The 19,258-nt window shown below is 38.3% G+C and overlaps 2 protein-coding genes and 1 long non-coding RNA gene across 6 annotated transcripts in view; 1 reads left to right on the forward strand and 2 right to left on the reverse strand.

The window, feature by feature from the left end:
• Nucleotides 1-6,144: 6,144 nt before the first annotated feature.
• On the reverse strand, nt 6,145-8,652 carry LOC137078980 (serine/threonine-protein kinase pim-1-like). The gene is made up of 6 exons (XM_067446859.1): nt 8,228-8,652; nt 7,871-7,965; nt 7,728-7,781; nt 7,238-7,616; nt 6,921-7,091; nt 6,145-6,744 (listed from the first exon to the last, which is right to left on the reverse strand). Exons 1-6 carry the CDS (start codon nt 8,490-8,492, stop codon nt 6,608-6,610), a joined length of 1,101 nt encoding a protein of 366 aa, XP_067302960.1. The 5' UTR covers nt 8,493-8,652; the 3' UTR covers nt 6,145-6,607.
• Nucleotides 8,653-8,939: 287 nt separating this feature from the next.
• On the reverse strand, nt 8,940-12,059 carry LOC137078987 (uncharacterized). The gene is made up of 3 exons (XR_010905385.1): nt 11,905-12,059; nt 9,315-9,518; nt 8,940-9,178 (listed from the first exon to the last, which is right to left on the reverse strand). It is a non-coding gene; the product is annotated as an uncharacterized lncRNA (long non-coding RNA).
• Nucleotides 12,060-13,606: 1,547 nt separating this feature from the next.
• Nucleotides 13,607-19,258, forward strand: part of LOC137078976 (PDZ domain-containing protein 4) — a 112,812-nt gene continuing 107,160 nt past the window's right edge. For 2 of the 4 annotated variants that reach the window (XM_067446850.1, XM_067446854.1), the window contains exon 1: nt 13,608-13,794. Coding sequence is in view for 1 of the 4 variants with exons in the window: in XM_067446854.1 (XP_067302955.1) it covers nt 13,741-13,794 (54 nt within the window). In the remaining 3 variants the exon portion in view is untranslated. Of the gene's footprint in view, nt 13,795-19,258 lie in introns of all 4 variants that reach the window. The other 2 variants (XM_067446851.1, XM_067446853.1) reach the window with 2 other exon arrangements.

The following is a 19,258-nucleotide window of genomic DNA, read 5'->3' on the forward strand; positions in this document are numbered from 1 at the left end:
CTCTGTCCCTTTTTCAATGACGTACAACTCCCATTTACTGGGGAATGTCCAATTTGACCACTTACATGGCAGACGCTAATAAATCAATCAATCAATAAATCAAAATGTATTACAACATATGAGTGAGGCCTGAATCAGATTTATGGAAATCAGAATTAATGCATTTTTGTCCTGCTTACATTTTCACGTCTTATCCAATTTGTGCCAAATGAGAGGAAAAAAATTGGAATGGGTCACTTGAACCATGCAGTGTAAATGGGGCCAAAGAGCCGAGCCATGTCGTGAGGACGCACAGAGAAACATCTAGTCCCAATTCAAGGTTTGGGCTTTCTGAAGCCAACATTAAAGTTAGTTTACATCAATTATTTTATAATTACAAAGATAAGAAATGCACCCTTTCATTAGAATAAAAACTTTAATAGTTGAGCATACAGTACAAACATTGCCAGTGAAATATGAGGGCAAAAAAATACATAATTAATCGTAATTGAGGTAAGATGTTAAATTACGATTGATTAAATACTCAAAGACAGTTGTTGCACACTGCAGTAAGCTAGACCGATATTAGAAGTAAGGAATAATTGTGGACAGTGCCGTTGAATGATTCGAAAAATAATGCATGCCTGATGTGGTAATGCGGTCACAGCTGCCATTACACCTCAGACGTGCATTATTTTTTTTTTGAATATTTTTGTTTTTACAATGGCGATTGTTTCAAAGCAGCTTTGCAGTGTTAATAGGAAAATAATGCAACATAATTTGATTTGGCTGTACAGACACTGGTGAAAACAGTGATCAGTCGGGGTGCCAGTTCTCCTCTAGCCAACAAACAAACAATGTATGATAATGATTCAGGCAACATTACAAGTCACAAGTCATATTAGATCAGAATATTCCAAATATTTCTCCAGTTCCATCCGGTTAAAGATCGGAGTCATCACGCAGGAGACAGGTTTGTTGTGGATCAGTGCCACTGGATGTCGTGACGACGAGGCCTTCACAGGGGAGAGTCTAGTTGACATGCTCTCTGCAGAAACTTCAGGGATCTGTTGGTCGCGTCTAGATACAGGTCCACCATCTGACCTGGATACGGCCCGGATCCGGCTGACTGCAGTTAACCTCGGGATAAACAGAGAGACTAACATTAGCGTAGATGCCATTCTTTTTATGATCTAAGTAACAAGTATATCAGGTGTTATAGAAAGTGTTCCTGGTTCAGTTTAGGTGCTAAATAGGAAAATGATTGACCACCTGCAGTTGATTTTGATATTCTAGGTATTATCAACTGGCCAGAATTTTGATACCGCACTAGACATGATGAGTATGTGTTAAGAGCTTGTTTAAGTACTGGGGAGCTAAACCATTTAGTGCTTTGTAAGTAATCAGCAAGATTTTAAATGTATACAATGTTTAATATGGAGCCAGTGCAGTGTTGACAGAACTGGACTAATATGGTCATACTTTCTGGTTCTAGTAAGAAAAAAACTCGAGCTGCTGCATTTTGGACCAGCTGCAGTTTATTTATTAAGCGAGCAGGGCAACCACCCAGTAGAGCCTTAAGGTCTGAACACATGAACTAGCTGTACAGCATTTTCCATGGAAAGCATGTGCTGTAATTTCAGAGGTGGACAGTAACTGAGCACATTTACTTGAGTACTGTACTTAAGTACACTTTTTGAGTATCTGTACTTTACTCAAGTATTATTTTTTCTGGAAACGTATTACTTTAACTTCACTACATTTGAAAAGACAAATATCGTACTTTTTACTCCACTACATTTCTATCAAGGTCCTCGAAGTCGAAAGTCGTTTCTGTGGCAGCTCTGAAAGCCCGTGGATGATTTTTTTCTTTTTTAAAAGGTGTTTGGGTTTTTGCAGAAAGCCTTTCAGGAATCACTCTTGTAGAGCATTTTTTTAACACTGATCCGTTTATTTCAAAATGGAAAAAGACGGATGTCAAAATGTTCATTTTGTCGAGTATTCACATAAACAAAGTTGATTATGTCTTAAGTGAACGTAAACAGTTGGGAGAATATCAGATGTGTATCAGTGTATTGGATCCGTGCATTCGGCCTTAAAGTGACAGCAGCTTAATAAAGAGCTTTGTAACTTTTATACAATTATTTTAATTACATTAAGTTAGCCATATGCTAGTATGTCATTTGGAGCATCACTGACTGGCTAACCATGATGGCATAGTTTGCATTTATACAACAATAATAATAAAAAATGCATTGACATAAAAAAGGAAATTTACTTTTGATACTTTTGAAAACAAATACTTCTGTACTTTTATTTAAGTAAAAATCTGTTTTTACAACTTTCAGTTGTAACAGAGTAATATTTGACCAGCAGTACTTTTACTTTTACTCAAATAAAGAAGTTGTGTACTTTGTCCACCTCTGTGTAATTTAGATATATTTTTAAGATGAAAGAATGTAGTTTTACAGATGCTACAAATGTGGCTTTCAAATGAGAGATCGGTATCAAAGAGCACACCAAGGGTGCTAAATGACGACGAGGGCTTGACAGAGCATTTATCAGGGCGTGAAAAAAAATCAAAAACTAGAGCTGAGTATCATCAGCATAACAGTGAAAACTAACACATGCTTCCTAATGATAATTTCCAGGGGTAGCATATACAGGGTGAAAAGCAACGGTCCTAACACTGAGCCTTGCGGTACTCCATACTGAACTTGTGATCGGTGTGACATCTCTTAATTTACTGCAACAAACTGATAACGGTCAAATAAGTACGATTTAAACCTTGGCAATGCAATTCCACTAATGCCAACATAATTTTTGAGTCTATACAAAAGAATTTTGTGATCAATATATATGTATCGAATGCATTGCTAAGATCGAGTAGCACTAATAGAGATATACAACCACGATCAGATGATAAGTGTAAATCATTTGTAACTATGATGAGAGCAGTCTCAGTACTATGATACGGCCAACATTTTGACTGGAATTCCTCACAGATACCATTTCTTTCTAAAAAGGAGTGTAGTTGTGAGGATACTGCCTTTTCTAGTATTTCTGACAGAAAAGGTAGATTTGAGATTGCCTGTAATTGACTAATTCTATCGGTAAATATCCTAATGACAGTTATGAGTTCACGCAACTCTTTAATGTTAATTTTGGTTATCTCGACTGGCGAAATCGAACATAGAGTGAAGTTAAACAAACAGTGCCTTTATTACCTCGCTAGTGAGAAATGTCATGTTCCAACATGTTTCTCTGTGAGTGTTTGTCCGTAGTGTATGTGTGTATGTCTGAGTGGGAGAAGAAGAGAGCGGGAGAAAGAGAGTATATGCGTTTCGTACATAATTAAACGTAATTTTTATGTGGAAAACATGGAATTATTTTGTCATTTTTATGCTATTGTTTACTGTATTTCTTTGCTTGTTCAGTGTAGCTGCGGGTTTTGGTTCTTTTGCTGTTGTCGGCTGTAAAGATATTTGAAATAACTGAAGTGATTTGTAACTGTAATGCGGTCAAGACCTGCCTTGAACTACATTTGCAGTGCATTTCCCTGACAATAAATGCACACCTTCGAGCGTTCGTCAGCCAATCAGATTCATGCATTCGACAGCCCTGTAGTATAATATCATATTAATAAATACTGGATGGCTTGTGTTTTATTGAGGTATGCCACATGTTGCGATATTATTGTAAAAAAAGCAATAAGGATATAAGGGGTTAAAACTATATTTGTGTGTGTGTGTGTCTGAAATTAAAATGGAAATTGAGGGTAAGGCAGGTATGATGTCATTGATAGGTGATGTATGTATTATTGCAATAGTGCGATATTTCTTAATTAATTTTATATTTTTAATAATAATAATAATAATTGTGTTTTATTGATGTATGCCACTAGGTGCGATATTATTGTGTGTGTGTGTGTGTGTGTGTGTGTGTGTGTGTGTGTGTGTGTGTGTGTGTGTGTGTGTGTGTGTGTGTGTGTGTGTGTGTGTGTGTGTGTGTGAGAGCAAAATATTCAAAAATAGTCAGCAAAATATATACTATAATTATAGTAAATAAACAAAATACTCAATTTTAATTATTTATTAAACAAATTGTCCCTTCTTTGTAATCCCAAAACAAAAGGTGACTAGTTTTCTAAAGTAAAAACAAGTTTTGTACATTAAATGTAACTAAATGTAACTTTTATAGGTTTTTTTTAGTGAACTAAATTTTGTGCTTCTTTTTGTGCACTAAATATGCTTTCACACTGGCAGTTTAGTATGAAACAGAGCATGGTTGGCAAAAAAAACAATAGTAACGTGAAAGAGAGTCTGTTTGCAAGAAAGCCAGCTTCACACGATACACATAAAAATAAAAATAAAACAATATATTGCTGCCTTTTGTGTTTTATCAGCGCTGTGCACATAAGATGAGCGCAAATGCATCGGATTTCGATAGAATCAAGTGTGTGTGAAACCAGTCCAATCCGGGTACAATTGCAAACATGCCCAGTGTGAAAGCCCCCTATGGCCCCATTTACACTGCATGGGTGACCCAATTCCGATTTTTCCCTCTTATGTGGCACAGATCTAGCCTGATAAGCCAGACCCACATCAAGATGTTTGGTCTGGAAACTCTCCATTGACAGCTCAATCTGAGGGGCGGGATAAACGGTTGTCTTTCAAACTCCCTCTGCACGCGATAGGATAGCGCTACAACAACCAGAGCAACGAAGGTGAAAGATTACTTGTTGACAGATTAAACTTTCGCCGTATCCGGTCGGCTAAACTCCGAACACATCTTCCCTTTTTAAGAATGACTTCAGTGCCGTTCTTTGTTCTTTTCTCAGAGAAAAGCTTAACTCCAAGTCTTCCCGAGTCACGGTCAAAGCTGATTCGAAAGACCGCCGTTCGCCAGTTTCGGTTTTCTAGAAGCACGCACACGCGCAACTCAGCCATTATTATATTAAGCCCCGCCCACTGACTCTATACGATGTGATTGGCACGACCAGAGATTGGCGTTTACAGCTCAGATGGGTATTGAGAGTTGCTAGACGACACTCGCGGCAGATTAGATTTGCTGCCGCTAGGGTGTGTCTAGATTTCTAGGCTAGCACAGATCGGCTATGACATACACTATAACATGTAAGCAGGGAAAAAAATCCATGAATTCCAATATCCTCAGATCCATTGCGTCCATTGCATATTGCGCCATTTTACTTCCTTTTCCGGGCCAGAATGTCTTGGGCTGTTATGCCAGCGTACAGTGTAAATGCAAGATGATTGTAAGTGGGTCGTCAAAAAAATTGGATATAGTCACCAAATCAGAATTGTGCATAAAAACCTGCAGTGTAAATGCGGCCTATGTTTTTCCTGTCTTTGTGCACTTATATTGAGCCCTATCAAACTCCCGTAGCAATGCGTCGCCAGGCGCGACACAAGTGTCTTTTACTAGACGCATTTATAATTTTTCACGTCCAGTGCTACGTTATTTAAATAGCAAATGCATTTGCGCCCCTTTGGGCACCCATGGGAGAGCTGGTCTGAAATTGAGGTGAGTTCAGGCGCATTGCTATTTTGAGGAACCGAAAAAGTCTGCAGCATTAACCAACAGAACCCTGGTGGATGGTGCAGTATTTTTTGTGCTATTTAAAGGCAAGTGCACAACATGCGTACACTCCGCTTATTACACACAGAGGGCTTGTCCCGTAGATGGTCTGCTCGAGTGCTTTAAAGGTCCCGTTCTTTGCGTGTTTTCGAAGCTTTGATTATGTTTACAGTGTGCAATATAACATGAGTTCATGTTTTGCGTGTAAAAAAACAGTATTTTTCACACAATTTACTTATCTGTACAGCGCTGTTTTCTCTGTCCTAAAACGGCCTGATGATTTCCTTGTTCTATGAAGTCCCTCCTTCAGAAACACGTAACGAGTTCTGATTGGGCCAGCGCTTCCGTGTTGTGATTGGACAGCAGCTTAGCGCACTTTGCCCGGAAAGGTCCCGCCTCTTACCATATCGGGGAGATGCAAGCGCTGAATGTGCGCTCTTCTCCACGTGGGAGAGCAACAAGACCACGCCCCCTATTTTGCGTGTTCTTGTGGGCGGAGGGTTAGTCAACAAACGGTTCTAATGATGTCATTCCTGAAGGAAGTGCAGGGCTGTAGTCCAAACCGGCCGTTCGCTGTAGGCTTTGAAAGGGAACTTCTGTTAAATAAAATATCTCGCTTGGCATTGAACTTTGAGCTTTATAATTTTACAGGTATTATGTATGCTCCAACAGCAACATTTCACACTAACTAAAGTTTGAAAGATGGAATCGCGAAGAACGGGACCTTTAATCTTTCGCACAAGCAAATATTTCGGAGATTTCCTTACCAGAATTGTGTTTTTCCGATTGCAAATTCTACCATGTAAATAGCAAATCCGCCACAACTGGCGAGCACAACTGGCGCGAGCACAACTGGCTTTTAAAGGAAATTGTAGATGAGACTCTAATTGGTTGTTCTTTGATTGTTAAAATGGGGCCCATCTGCACTTCTGCTCTTTCTTAGTCACTTGCTCTTGCACCCAATTTGCTGCTTTTTCCTCACTGGTGCTGATTTGGAGCCTCTGCTGAATTATTAGATACAAGCTTATGCCTAAGGTACACTACCTGACTCCTGTAATACTCGTGACATTCGTCCCCGCTGAAACCATTCATGCTGTAAGATCTCCTCTATAGTTGCTCTCTTGGTCGGATCACAAGTCAGGCACCGGTTTATCAAATCCTGGCATTCTGCACAAGTTTTCACAAGAACGCTGGTTAGTCATGTTCTTTATGTCCATGTTACATGCTAATAAAGCTGCCATGTATAAAATTAGCATGTATTACATAAAGAATTGTACTGAATGATGCTTAATGTGTTTAAAATGTTATAGTCATTGTGTTATTGGTAATAACTGTTCTCTCACCTTTGGATATTCTGGAGTTAAACGTCAGCATGCCATGCATCATTTCTTCTAAATTATCGAAAGGCTGGCGTCTGCATAACATTCTGCACATCATAATGCCCAGAGACCAGACTGTTGTTGGCCCTGCCTCATATTTTAAGGCGATGTAGTACTCAGGTGGGCGACATGCTCCTGTTCATTAAAAGCGAGAGATATTCTGGTTAAGCAAACATTTCATTTACAAAATTCAGCTTGTCCTTCTTCGTTACTATTAAATCAACACAAGACTGTCAAATCATTAGGGCATATTGCAAGGCTAAGGCAAAAAGCCCACACACCTTTAAAATCGCCGAAGTAAGAACTTTTGATGAGGTCACCGCAGCCAAAGTCGATCAATTTGACTTGGTTTGTCGTTGTGTTGATCAGAAAGTTATTTAACTTAATGTCCCGGTGGAAGACGCCCCTGTCAAAGCAGTGTTTTGCTCCGAGCACTGCTTGGTATATCAGGTCACTTGCCATCGACTCATTCATTCGCAGTATGTTGCTAATAACGAATCTCTGCAGGTCCTTGCAGGGCTGCGGATGCTCTAGGATGAGTATGTACCGATCTTTCTCTTCAAACCAGTCCAGCATGTGCACAATGTAGGGGCTTACCGGAGGCTGATTCAACAGCAGGTTTAGAGCCACTTCTGCAAACAGTGGCTCAGGACACCCAGGCTGGAGAAAAGAGTAAAACAATTGGTGAGCTGACTTTTAATATTACAATTTACTTGCATTTAAGATATAGTATTTGTATTTAAACATGTGCATTATGTTTTGCAAACTTACAATTAAAATATACTGGTTGTCTAAATCCCTCTTAGTAATCATTTTAATGGCGACCTGGAAAAAAATGCATCATCACAAATTGTTCCATTGAAATTTAACATGTTTTGGTCTACATTTGGTAAATATAGCATGATTGATTTTACCTGCTCGCGTGTACATTTCAAAATCCCCTCATAGACTGTGCCGAAGCCTCCTTCTCCAATCTCCTCTCCCACTTCATAAACCTCAGAAAATGGAACTGCAAAAATGAACCATGTTAATATATGAGATTCATAGGTTAAGAGAAAAGTAAAACAGCAGGATAATCTGTTTCTTACTAATTTTCTTTAAGTAGGGAATCAGAAAAAAATACTGCTAAATTCATCAGCATGACATAACTTTCGGAAAAGCCAGATGACAGATTATAATATGAATAAACAGACTTACTAAGGTGACTAGACACAGGTGTGAAACAGTAAGTGGAGGAACAAGAAAAGGCTGACAAATAGAAAAAGACTCACGGGTAGATGGGCCCGGGGAAGAGGTTGTTCTAAACCAATTTTGATCTCCAACACGTCTTCGCTTGGAAGCACCTGTACATTTTGGAGATCTTGGCTTAGGGCCAGATGGTCCTGGAAGAGGATCAGCTGGATCCTGCAGACCTGTTAGCACAAGGCCATATGGTCCTACGTCAGGGGTTTTCGTCGAAGCAGCTGGATCTCGATCATGGACGGACCAACCAGGCTGTGGATCTTCTGGAGGATCACTTGAATCCTGCAGAGCCATTGGCTCAAGGACAGATGGATCCAACTGAAGATCAGTCGGATCCTGCAAAGCTGTTATCTTATTGACGTCTAGATCTTCAGTCGGCTTATTGGCAACTGGATCTTCAGTCGGCTTATTGGCAACTGGATCTTCAGTCGGCTTATTGGCAACTAGATCTTCAGTCGGCTTATTGGCAACTAGATCTTCAGTCGGCTTATTGGCAACTAGATCTTCAGTCGGCTTATTGGCAACTGGATCTTCAGTCGGCTTATTGGCAACTGGATCTTCAGTTGGCTTATTGGCAACTGGATTTTCAGTCGGCTTATTGGCAACTGGATCTTCAGTCGGCTTATTGGCAACTGGATCTTCAGTTGGCTTATTGGCAACTAGATCTTCAGTCGGCTTATTGGCAACTGGATCTTCAGTTGGCTTATTGGCAACTAGATTTTCAGTTGGCTTATTGGCAACTGGATTTTCAGTTGGCTTATTGGCAACTGGATCTTCAGTCGGCTTATTGGCAACTGGATTTTCAGTTGGCTTATTGGCAACTGGATCTTCAGTCGGCTTATTGGCAACTGGATCTTCAGTCGGATCTTGCAGAGCCGTTCTATCATTGACGTCTGGATCTTTAACATTGCGCCATAATCTTTTGAAGATGTTACGGATGCCTTTCTTCTTCTTCTTCTTCTTCATTTTTGTTTGTTTCTCTAAATCCCCGAGCAGAAAATGACCACCAGATATTAGATATCAAGTACTCAGGCTAGACCCCAAGGATAAACATTTTAAGTGTAAAAAAAAAAAAAACCCAGTACAGTACAAAATTAAAATAGACAGTAGACCCACCTTCAGCTGGCTCAGGATCAGCTGGATTTGCATCACAGTTCGTTGGCTCGAGGCCGGATGGACCAGGCTGCAGATCGGCTGAATCTGTGTCGGACACAGGCTGAAGAGGAGACACTTTGCTGCATCGAAGTCCATTTTTTACAGCCAGAAATGTATTTTCGAAGAATGCCCAAAGACAATTCTTCTTGCCTTTTGCTTGTTTATCTAAATAAATAAATAAATAAATAAATAAATAAATAAATAAGTAAATAAATAAATAAATAAATAAATAAATAAATAAATAAATAAAATAAAATATTTCTGGTTACGTAATTGGTTTTCTTTAAACTGTGCAAATTATTTAAACATTTGACATTAAACTTCATAAATGTTTCCAGTATTGAAGATAAACTTAAAAATTCCCCGAAGTATTCCTTTAACTAACATGCTGCAAAGGAATAGCTAAATACACACACTAAAGAGCATATTGCAGGTTAAATTTTTTTTGAGATAAACATATAACCTTGTATGAAAATGCCATATGAAAAGGTAATGCAGGATTTAAAATGTTTTTAAAAGACATAAGAGCAAAATTTAGCAGATAAAGTGGCCGTTTCGTTGGCTGTTTGTAAAACCGCTGTTTTTTTCAACATCGCGTCATATTACGTCACGAGAGGGAGTCGTCTGCCAAGCTCTGCATTGGCTCAGTGCAGAATAGGTTGGTATTCTGTAGTAATCAGTGTATTTTCGGTAGTTTTCTATTTAAATTTATCATTGTCATGGAAAATGATAGTGTCCAGCCTGTCAGGACATTGAGTCCACAGGTTTCCTAAAAAAAAAAGTTAGAAAAGCTGCATTGTGGCGTTTTGTGCAGGTGAAGAGACGGTACTTCACTTCTGCATCTGCTTTGACACACGCCGTGGTGTGTGTGTGTGTGTGTGTGTTCACTTTACACCGCGGATTATCAGCGATATGATGAAGTTTAACATTGCAATACTCATGTAGTTAAGGGATAATATTAAATGATTAAATACTCACACGCAATACTTGGCTATTGTTTTTACATTAATCAATTTCAACATTGATTAATACAAAGTATGTAGGCTACATAAACACACATGCTTAGTCTCACACTTTTTTAAAAAAAAGTCAGGAATTATGCGCTGATAATGTATATTTTATTCAAGCGTATATACATCGTTCACTCAAATACATACTCAAAACGTCATACATTATCACACTATCGACGGTGAATCGGCACAAAATAAACCCATAACACAGAATGAGTAAATAAAGGATCACAATAACACGTTATACTGTCTGTGGCTCGGCCGCGGCGGAGTGTGATGGTCGGTCACGGATCCGTCAGACGATCAGCTCGGAGAAACCGCGTGAACTGAGCACTGTAACTGAGGCGATCCGGGCGAACACACACACACGCGCACGAGCGTTCGCGTTAAACAGAGACTGGAGACTCAAACCAGAGACTCAATGGTGCTGCTAGCTTTAGATAGAAAACATTACTTGTGTGCAAATGATTTGTTGAAAAGCATAGAACAGCAGCCTTTTCAACAGAAACAACCAGAGAGGGAGTGAGGGCGCACGTGCGTATGTATGTGTGTGTGTCATGGTGTGCGTGTGTGTGTGTGTGTGTAAAAAGGCACTGTAATGGTTGCAGCAATGAGCTATAGCATAATAATACTCATAGATCTAGCCTGTGACATTGTTGTGCATGATTTGGCAATAGGGGACAGCCATGCTGGTGAAAATCAAGCCGACTCCCGATTTTTTTTGATTTTGTATGTTTAAAAAATATCGTGAGAGAGGGAGGTGCGAGAAACGTGCTCGGCTCGTTGTGTTTTTCCTCACATGCTGCGAGCCACGACCATACGAGCATCCACAATGTCCACGCGAGGGAAAAACATCGTCTGCGAGCAGCGAGCTCATATGTCAGCAAAAACAGCACCGGGTAACATTACGCCCCGCGCCCGGCTTTAACATCTAATGTGGACGGCGAGTGTGACTTAAGCCAGATGGTCTGAACTTATTATTAGTTTCTGTTATTGGTATCAAAGCTCCTAGATGACCAATAGCAGCTTTGCGATTGCCTGATACATGATAATTATCTGCGAAGTATAGTAATCTGAGCAAAGTGTTAGCGTATAATGTTATGAGCCGACTCTCTCACCTGCTCTGTTTTCCACTGTTTCTCCTCACACAACAACTCAAATCCTCTCTTCTGATCGTTGTTCTGTCTAATCCTGGCCTGTCCTTTATTGTGTGTCATAATTGCATGGCTGTGGTCTGCCATATGAGTATTAATAAACATTTATAATTTCCTCAGCGTCCGAACTGCCATTGCGATTCATTGTTTTCCTATGGTTGAAAGTCACGGCACTCCCTCTCGTTATGTCACTTCCGGTTTGCGCATTTTTAGATGCGGAAGTAAAATTTTCTCACAAAAACGACTCACATTAAGTTAAGGTCCTACATTATTTTTCTATACACTGACTCACTGGAGTCTCTAACCTGCAATATGCTCTTTAATAGAGTCACTAGAGACACAAGTGTTAAACAAAACTTTACACAATTCAAATGACAGTAGACCCACCTTCAGCTGGCTCAGGATCAGCTGGATTTGCATCACAGTTCGTTGGCTCGAGGCCAGATGGACCAGGCCGCAGATCGGCTGAATCTGTGTCGGACACAGGCTGAAGAGGATTCACTTTGCTGCATCGACGTCCCCTTTTCACAGCCAGAAATGCCTGAAGGCAATTTTTCTTGCTTTTTGCTTGTTTTTCATTAAAAAAAAAGAAAAACAGAAAAAAGATTTCTGTTTACTAAATTGGCTTCCTTTAAGCTAAAATATTTATTTAAACATTTGACATTAAACATGAAATGCCACAACAAAACTAAACTGATATAGAGTGGAATTAAAAATCAAATAAAAAAAGGAACACCATACAATATAATAATAATAATAATAATAATAATAATAATAATAATAACACAGTACAGTAGTGGCAAAAAGTGATGTCCAGAAAGGAAAATGTTTGTTTTTAATTATCTTACAAGTCTGATAAAACCATAAAAATATGAGGAAAAAAAAAAATAATAATAATAATAATAATAATAATAATAATATATATATATATATATATATATATATATATATATATATATATATATATATATATATATATATATATTTTACATTTAATGGAAAAACAACACTAAACATGGTTAAGGCATGTATCTGACAAAAACAGCAGGTTTTGTAAGATGTGCAAAACAAAAAGCTCACAAAAAGCATACATTGATTACAACATAATCAGTTATTAATATGATGTTGGTTGTTTTTTGTTGTGGTTGTTGTAGGTTTTTTTTTTTTTTTTTTTGCATGTGTCATAATTTCCTTGTTTGAAAGCCTGGCCAAGAATTATGCCTACACAATTTTGCACGTTTCATTACGTTATCACAAATAAAACGAAACACTCCAAAGCACAGCTATGCAATATTCTTACAAAATCTTAAAAATAATATATATTTGAATAAAGGGTGAAGATGTTAATTTTCACTTTTGGCTACTACTGTACTCTGTTTTTGTGGTTATTGTGGTCCCCATGATGAAAACAGCTTCTGAATCATACTAATAGTAATAAGTGATGCTTTTTGAACATTTAAACTTGTGTGATGGGTAGGTTTACTGTGAAGGGAGATAATATACAGTGTGTAAGTTAAGTTACATATTTTAAAAAAAGCATTATGTCTATGGAAAGTCCCCATAAAACATAAAAACACAACATTGTTGGGCTCTTTACCTGTCGGGCTGTTCTGCATCACTGCTACTGCAGAAGTTTCTTGTTTTGCTCCTGAAGGGTAGAAGTTTTTTTTTCTCCAGCTGTTCTCAAGTGTTATCTGCTGCCACTGGACAGTTCGTGTTGAGCTTCGTGTGCTGCTCAAACGCGGGAGAAACTCTAGTGCTTATAAAAAGTGCTTATAAAAAGGCGCTTTACAACTCGCAGTCGTTGTGTGAACTGAAGTTTGGAATAAGCGCTTGCTCTGTGACGTCACGGGCTCTGTGACGTCACTCGCGTTCTAGCGTCTTCACACGATTCATACAAATAATGTTTTGATTTGATTCCACAGCCAATGATTTGCAGGGATACTCTAAACGAGCCAATGGCGTTGAAGTAGCCTATTGTTGTTATGTTTCTGTTTTACCTTGAGAGTTTTTAGGCTTAGCTGTATAAATTTGCCGAATTGTATGTTAGTGTAGCAGGGTGAAGTGCACCCTCGTTTATCGCAGTGCCATGTAAACACTTGAACCTATCAGATTCAGTACTGAGGTGTCATGGGATAAGATGGGAAAGAAGGCCTTGGTTACCTGGGATTTATTGTCAGCCCCTTACGGGAGTCCGCCATTTATGAATGGAATTATTTGGTGATGGTGTGCCCTCTCTGCTTCACGCTGCTGTGCGCGGGCTGCCCCAGGTTTCAGGTTGGTAGTGTTACTTCGGTTTTAAGGAGAATGAATGTGTATTTGTTGAGTTATTGTATGTGTAGTTTGACGAACAACGAGCTGCGCGTTATGGTCAGCGAACGCGCACGATAACCTACCGCGCCGGCTCTGTGCACGAGAGTCGTTCACTTGCTTTAATTATGCCGACAGATTACATTCACAAACAGTGAATGGCGAATAATAGTAACGTTAGATGTTATCGCGTCAGTGTTTCTCAACTGGTGGGTGGTTTTTGAGTCGTGTTGTTGTGTACAGTCAAAGAAACAATAACAAGCATGATTCTCTGTTTTTTCCGATGACACTTCACTCTTTAAAATCACTCCTTAACTCCTGTAAAATATATTTCCGATTATAATCAAGTAATCTAAGTAATGTAGTAACTTATCTATAAAAGGCGTCATATTAATAATATTTTATTAAGACCATATAAATCGTATACACAATTAAAAAAAGATGATAAAGGGTATTATAAATATAAATATGAGTTGTATCAGGGTACAATGAAAAGAAAAATGTGATTTTAACCATGTATAAGTTTATAATTGTGCAAAGTTTGCAGTATTTTCTGTTTATTTTGATGAATAAAATAATTAATTATTGTTCAGTACATTCAAATGTTAACATAAAAATATTTTTAAAATACAGAAAATATTTTTAAGTAAATAATATGAAAACACTGAATGAATGAGATCCCATAATAATTTAATAAAGTTTTACAGTAGTAATAAATAAATATATTTGTATTATATGATATGATTATCATATTTTTATTATAAATATGATGATTATCTCTAAGATGGATACCCAACTTAAAGGTGCACTATGCAACTTTCCGTCCACTGGAGGGCGCCTATTCTAAACAAAGGTGTAGTTTGATGACGCAAAGTTTGAGCGCAGCATCTTGGGACATGTGGTCTTCACCTCACAGCCGGTGGAAAATAGGACTCATGTTGATAGATGCGGTTATTAACGTTACTGTAGTGTGAAGCAGAGCAGGACAGAGTGTTGTGGAGCTGAGCACGGCCGCTGGAGCGATTGTTATACAAACACCCGCCTCGCAAACACCGGGACTTTTATTATGACGGGACGGGACACAGTCGCTGGGCGCGCGCACTATTTCCGCTTTTCATGAGTATAAGGTAAAGCAGCTCTGTTAAAGGTGGTAGGAATGATCTAAACACTTTTGTCCAAATTGGTTTAAACTTTCTTTATATGGCAATACATAATTAAAATGTAAACTCTGAAAAAGACAGTATAAAAATCAAGTGACTCTAGACTTTTAAATCTGCAATAATCACCGCTCATTATTTTCGTTCGGGACGAAACAAATGATTGGCTTGGGCTACTGTCACTCTCTCTCGCTACCATGGCGACCACCGCTTTCGCTACAGGATCTGCCCACACATGCACGCACCCCTAGGAAGAGCAAAAGCATTCATAATGCACGGTGCCGGGTTTTGCAGACAGCGATGGCAAACACTGCAAAAAAAGGAAGACAGTAGGCCTACATGTAAAGGCAATGCACAAGAAGGCTTTGGATAAACAAAGAAATCAAACGCGAGTAAATACAGAGCTCTCAAGTCTCACGCTTTGGGCGTGAGACACACTTATTTCAACCCGTTCACATGCTCACACGCCACACCTTGTATTTCTCACGCAGAGAAATCGCCAGGGTAACACACACTAAGTTTCGCGCTATTAGAGGAATCAAGCAAGTTCCCCATAGAGTTCTGGCGGCCCTGCCACACACCAGTTAATCTAATAAAAATAGAGACCGAACAGCCAATCATAAAATAGATTTGCTGTATCTGGGTAAGATAGATATTCCCTCCACCCAAGAACGTTAACGTTCTGATTCCAACATCACATTCTGTGATTCACGCCACGGCCTCGCTCATTGAATCAAATACTCGCTGAAGTACCATTAGTTGGCAACTAGAAGCAACGATGACAGACGCAGAGACACAAAGATAACGGTGTTAAGTTTCTGACAGCACTTTGTTTTCTGTTCTTAATACCTCAACAAACTTAAAGGAACCCTTGTCTCAATCATGATTTGCATGAAATGCATTTTGCTATCGTACGTTATTGCGCTCTTAGTGAACATCTGTGCTCTTCTGCACTCGTGAATGCGGTGATGGACAGCTGTCCTCATTCTGGTGTTTGGATGTGATTTTTTTTTTTTTTTTTTTTTTTTTTTACCTCGCTAATTTCATTAATTAATTTATTAAAAGTAAATCCGTTTTGTCAGATCATTTTCATCTAAGTAATTGCAAACATCACAAAGCAGACGACATTAGTGATCAAATACAGTCGAGTTATTAACCCGCTCCACAGCACCACCCAGTGGATTTAGCTATAACTGCGAGATTTAGAGGGATTTATAATGGATTCACTGCATTTACGGCCAGCCAAGCAATACAGTAAAATTTCAGTATTATTTTTATTTTTTGAATATTAATTACAGATCGAATATATTCGTGCTCACCCCTATTTATGGAAGCTGAAGTGTAGCGATATAAAATTTGCAATGCAATATGCAAAATGTAAAATGGCAATGTATTTCAGTATTTAAATTTACATTTTCCATACCATGTGTGCAACATTTGGAACAAAATGATAATTCAAATTGAATAATATAATTTACATTTGCTATTTCCTACACTAGTTTTAACATATAATTTAAACATAAATTTTAATACTTTATATAAGTTGCAAAATTAAAATGTATTACAGAAATAATTAGATGTGTTTAACATGTTCAAGCTAAAATTGTAGCAAAATGATCATTTAAATGTTAATTTTCTAAATTGCATTTATACTCCCATTTAAGATACTTGCGATTGCATTTTGATTATATATCCCGCAATGAATGTAGCAAAATTCAATGTGGAATTGAAAAAGCAATCCGAAAATGCAAAACTCTATCTCGCCTAGGGCAACCAAAGAGCTAGAGCCGGCCCTGCCGCTGTCATAAACAGAGGAAAAAATACAACCATACTGATTTAGCAAACAATAACCATAGGCAGCTTGTCTAAGATTATTTGAGAGTAAAATGATCTCTGTTGTAAACCACAGCTCACTTCAGCGCGACCGTGCTCATGTTAAGGTGCCACCAACCTCTGGGCTGAAGGCCTCAAAAACCTGCTACCAACACCAATAAACAACACTAACCATTCTCTCTCTCACACACACTAATTAAATACATATTTTTTTATTTGTACGAATTTGTGTGTCATTTTTCATGTCAGACCCCCGTTGCTGCCGCCACGGCCGAAATCTCACTCTGAACTCAGTTCAAAACTTGAGAGCCCTGTGTCCAGTCTATTCTCTGCTATATGCGTCAACTTAAAATTTAAACTTTTCACCATTTTGATGTAGCCTATTAAAATTATTCAGATATTGCGTGGCGTTGCGATATTTCAATATATCGCACAGCCCTAATGGATGTAAACGCGCTCTTATTCCCTGAAAGTAAACAAGTGACTAAGCAAAATGGTCCTAACTTTTGGCCTCTGTAGCTGCATTAAAGGGGGATGGTTGATTATCCCCATCCATCCGGTAAGATGTAGAATAAGTCATGTAAAAAAGTGAATTTTTGGCTCAAAATACCCTACAGTTCTTTTTTTTTTTCTTTTTTGTTGACTCCATGCATTGCATTGATTTAGGTATGATGAGACGGCTCTCTACACTGTGGTTTGACAGTTCTTACCATAGGAGAAGGAATCAATGAGATGTTAGATAGAGATTGAAACCGTTCCATCTTTCTATCCATCACAAGAATGCCTAGATCTATCATAACCATAGCCTACTGGAAAGCTTCAGAATGGCTAGCTTTTCTCTTGTTTTATGCTTCTACTGTTTGGAAATCTGTTCTTCCATGTAGATTGTTTTTGAGCACTTCCTCCTTTTGTGCCAAGCAGTTTTTGTCTTGCAAACAACATCCATTACACAGCTGGAGCTCTTTTATGCATCTCAACTCCTGAATGAGTTTGTGTGGAATTGAGACCGTCTATGGTAAATCACAACATACAAAGTTCACATTGTTCTTCATCTTAATGACAGTGTCAGAAACTTGAGGCCTTATGGTGTTGTAGCGTGCATACAGTTTTGAAGGCTGGGTTGGATTTCTGCTGAAACTATACAATGGCACACAATCTGTAACCGTACAGATAGTAACATATTTTTTTACCTAACTAAAACAAGTATGCATTAGCAATATTGTGATGATAATGCTCACCCTAAAGTGAAGCAGCTGTTTGACACATTGCTCAGTGGCTACAACCAAACATGCAAGAAGAGTGAATGGCGCTGTGCTGTTTGGACATGGTTGCTTTAGAGCAGGAATGAAATTCATGTGGTTTGTCTGTAAGGGTGGATCACAAAACAAACCACAAGGGTTAATTTCTAAAACTGAATAAATAAGCTTTCCATTTGTTTTTTGTTTTTTTGTTTGGATAGGACAATATTTGGCTGATATATAATATGGAATCTGAGGGTGGGAAAAAAATCAAAATATTGCGAACCTTTAAAGTTGTCCAAATGAAGTCCTTAGCAATGCATACTAATAATATGTTTGATATATTTACAGAAGAAAAATATCTTAATGGAACATGATCTTTACTTGATATCCTAATGATTTTTTGCAAATAAGAAAAATCGATAATTGTTACCCACAATTGTTGGTTATTGCCTCAAATACACTCGCCTAAAGGATTATTAGGAACACCTGTTGAATTTCTCATTAAAGCAATTATCTAATCAACCAATAACATGGCAGTTTCTTCAATGCATTTAGGGGTGTGGTCCTGGTCAAGACAATCTCCTGAACTCCAAACTGAATGTCAGAATGGGAAAAAAAGGTGATTTAAGCAATTTTGAGCGTGGCATGGTTGTTGGTGCCAGACGGGCCGGTCTGAGTATTTCACAATCTGCTTAGTTACTGGGATTTACACACACAACCATTTCACTGACAAAACCTGTACAAGGTGCTGGTCATATAATTAGAATAAGTCAAACAATCAAAACGTTTATTTATTTCACAAAGTCCATTCAAAAAGTGAAACTTGTATATTATATTCATTCATTACACACAGACTGATATAATTCAAATGTTTATTTATTTTATTTTGGATTATAATTATCAAATAAGGAAAATCCCAAATTCAGTATCTCAGAAAATTAAAATATTGTGAAAAGGTTCAATATTGAAGATACTTGGTGCCACACTTTAATCAGATAATTAACTTAAAACACCTGCAAAAGACTTTAAATGATCTCTCCGTCTAGTTCTGTAGGCTACACAATCATGGGGAAGACTGCTGACTTGACAGTTGTCCAAAAGACGACCATTGACACCTTGCACAACACAAAAGGGCACTGCAAAAGAGGCTGGCTGTTCACAGAGCTCTGTGTCACAGCACATTAATAGAGAGCCGAAGGG

The sequence above is a fragment of the Pseudorasbora parva genome, chromosome 6, assembly GCF_024679245.1.
Source record: "Pseudorasbora parva isolate DD20220531a chromosome 6, ASM2467924v1, whole genome shotgun sequence".
Classification (NCBI taxonomy): domain Eukaryota; kingdom Metazoa; phylum Chordata; class Actinopteri; order Cypriniformes; family Gobionidae; genus Pseudorasbora; species Pseudorasbora parva.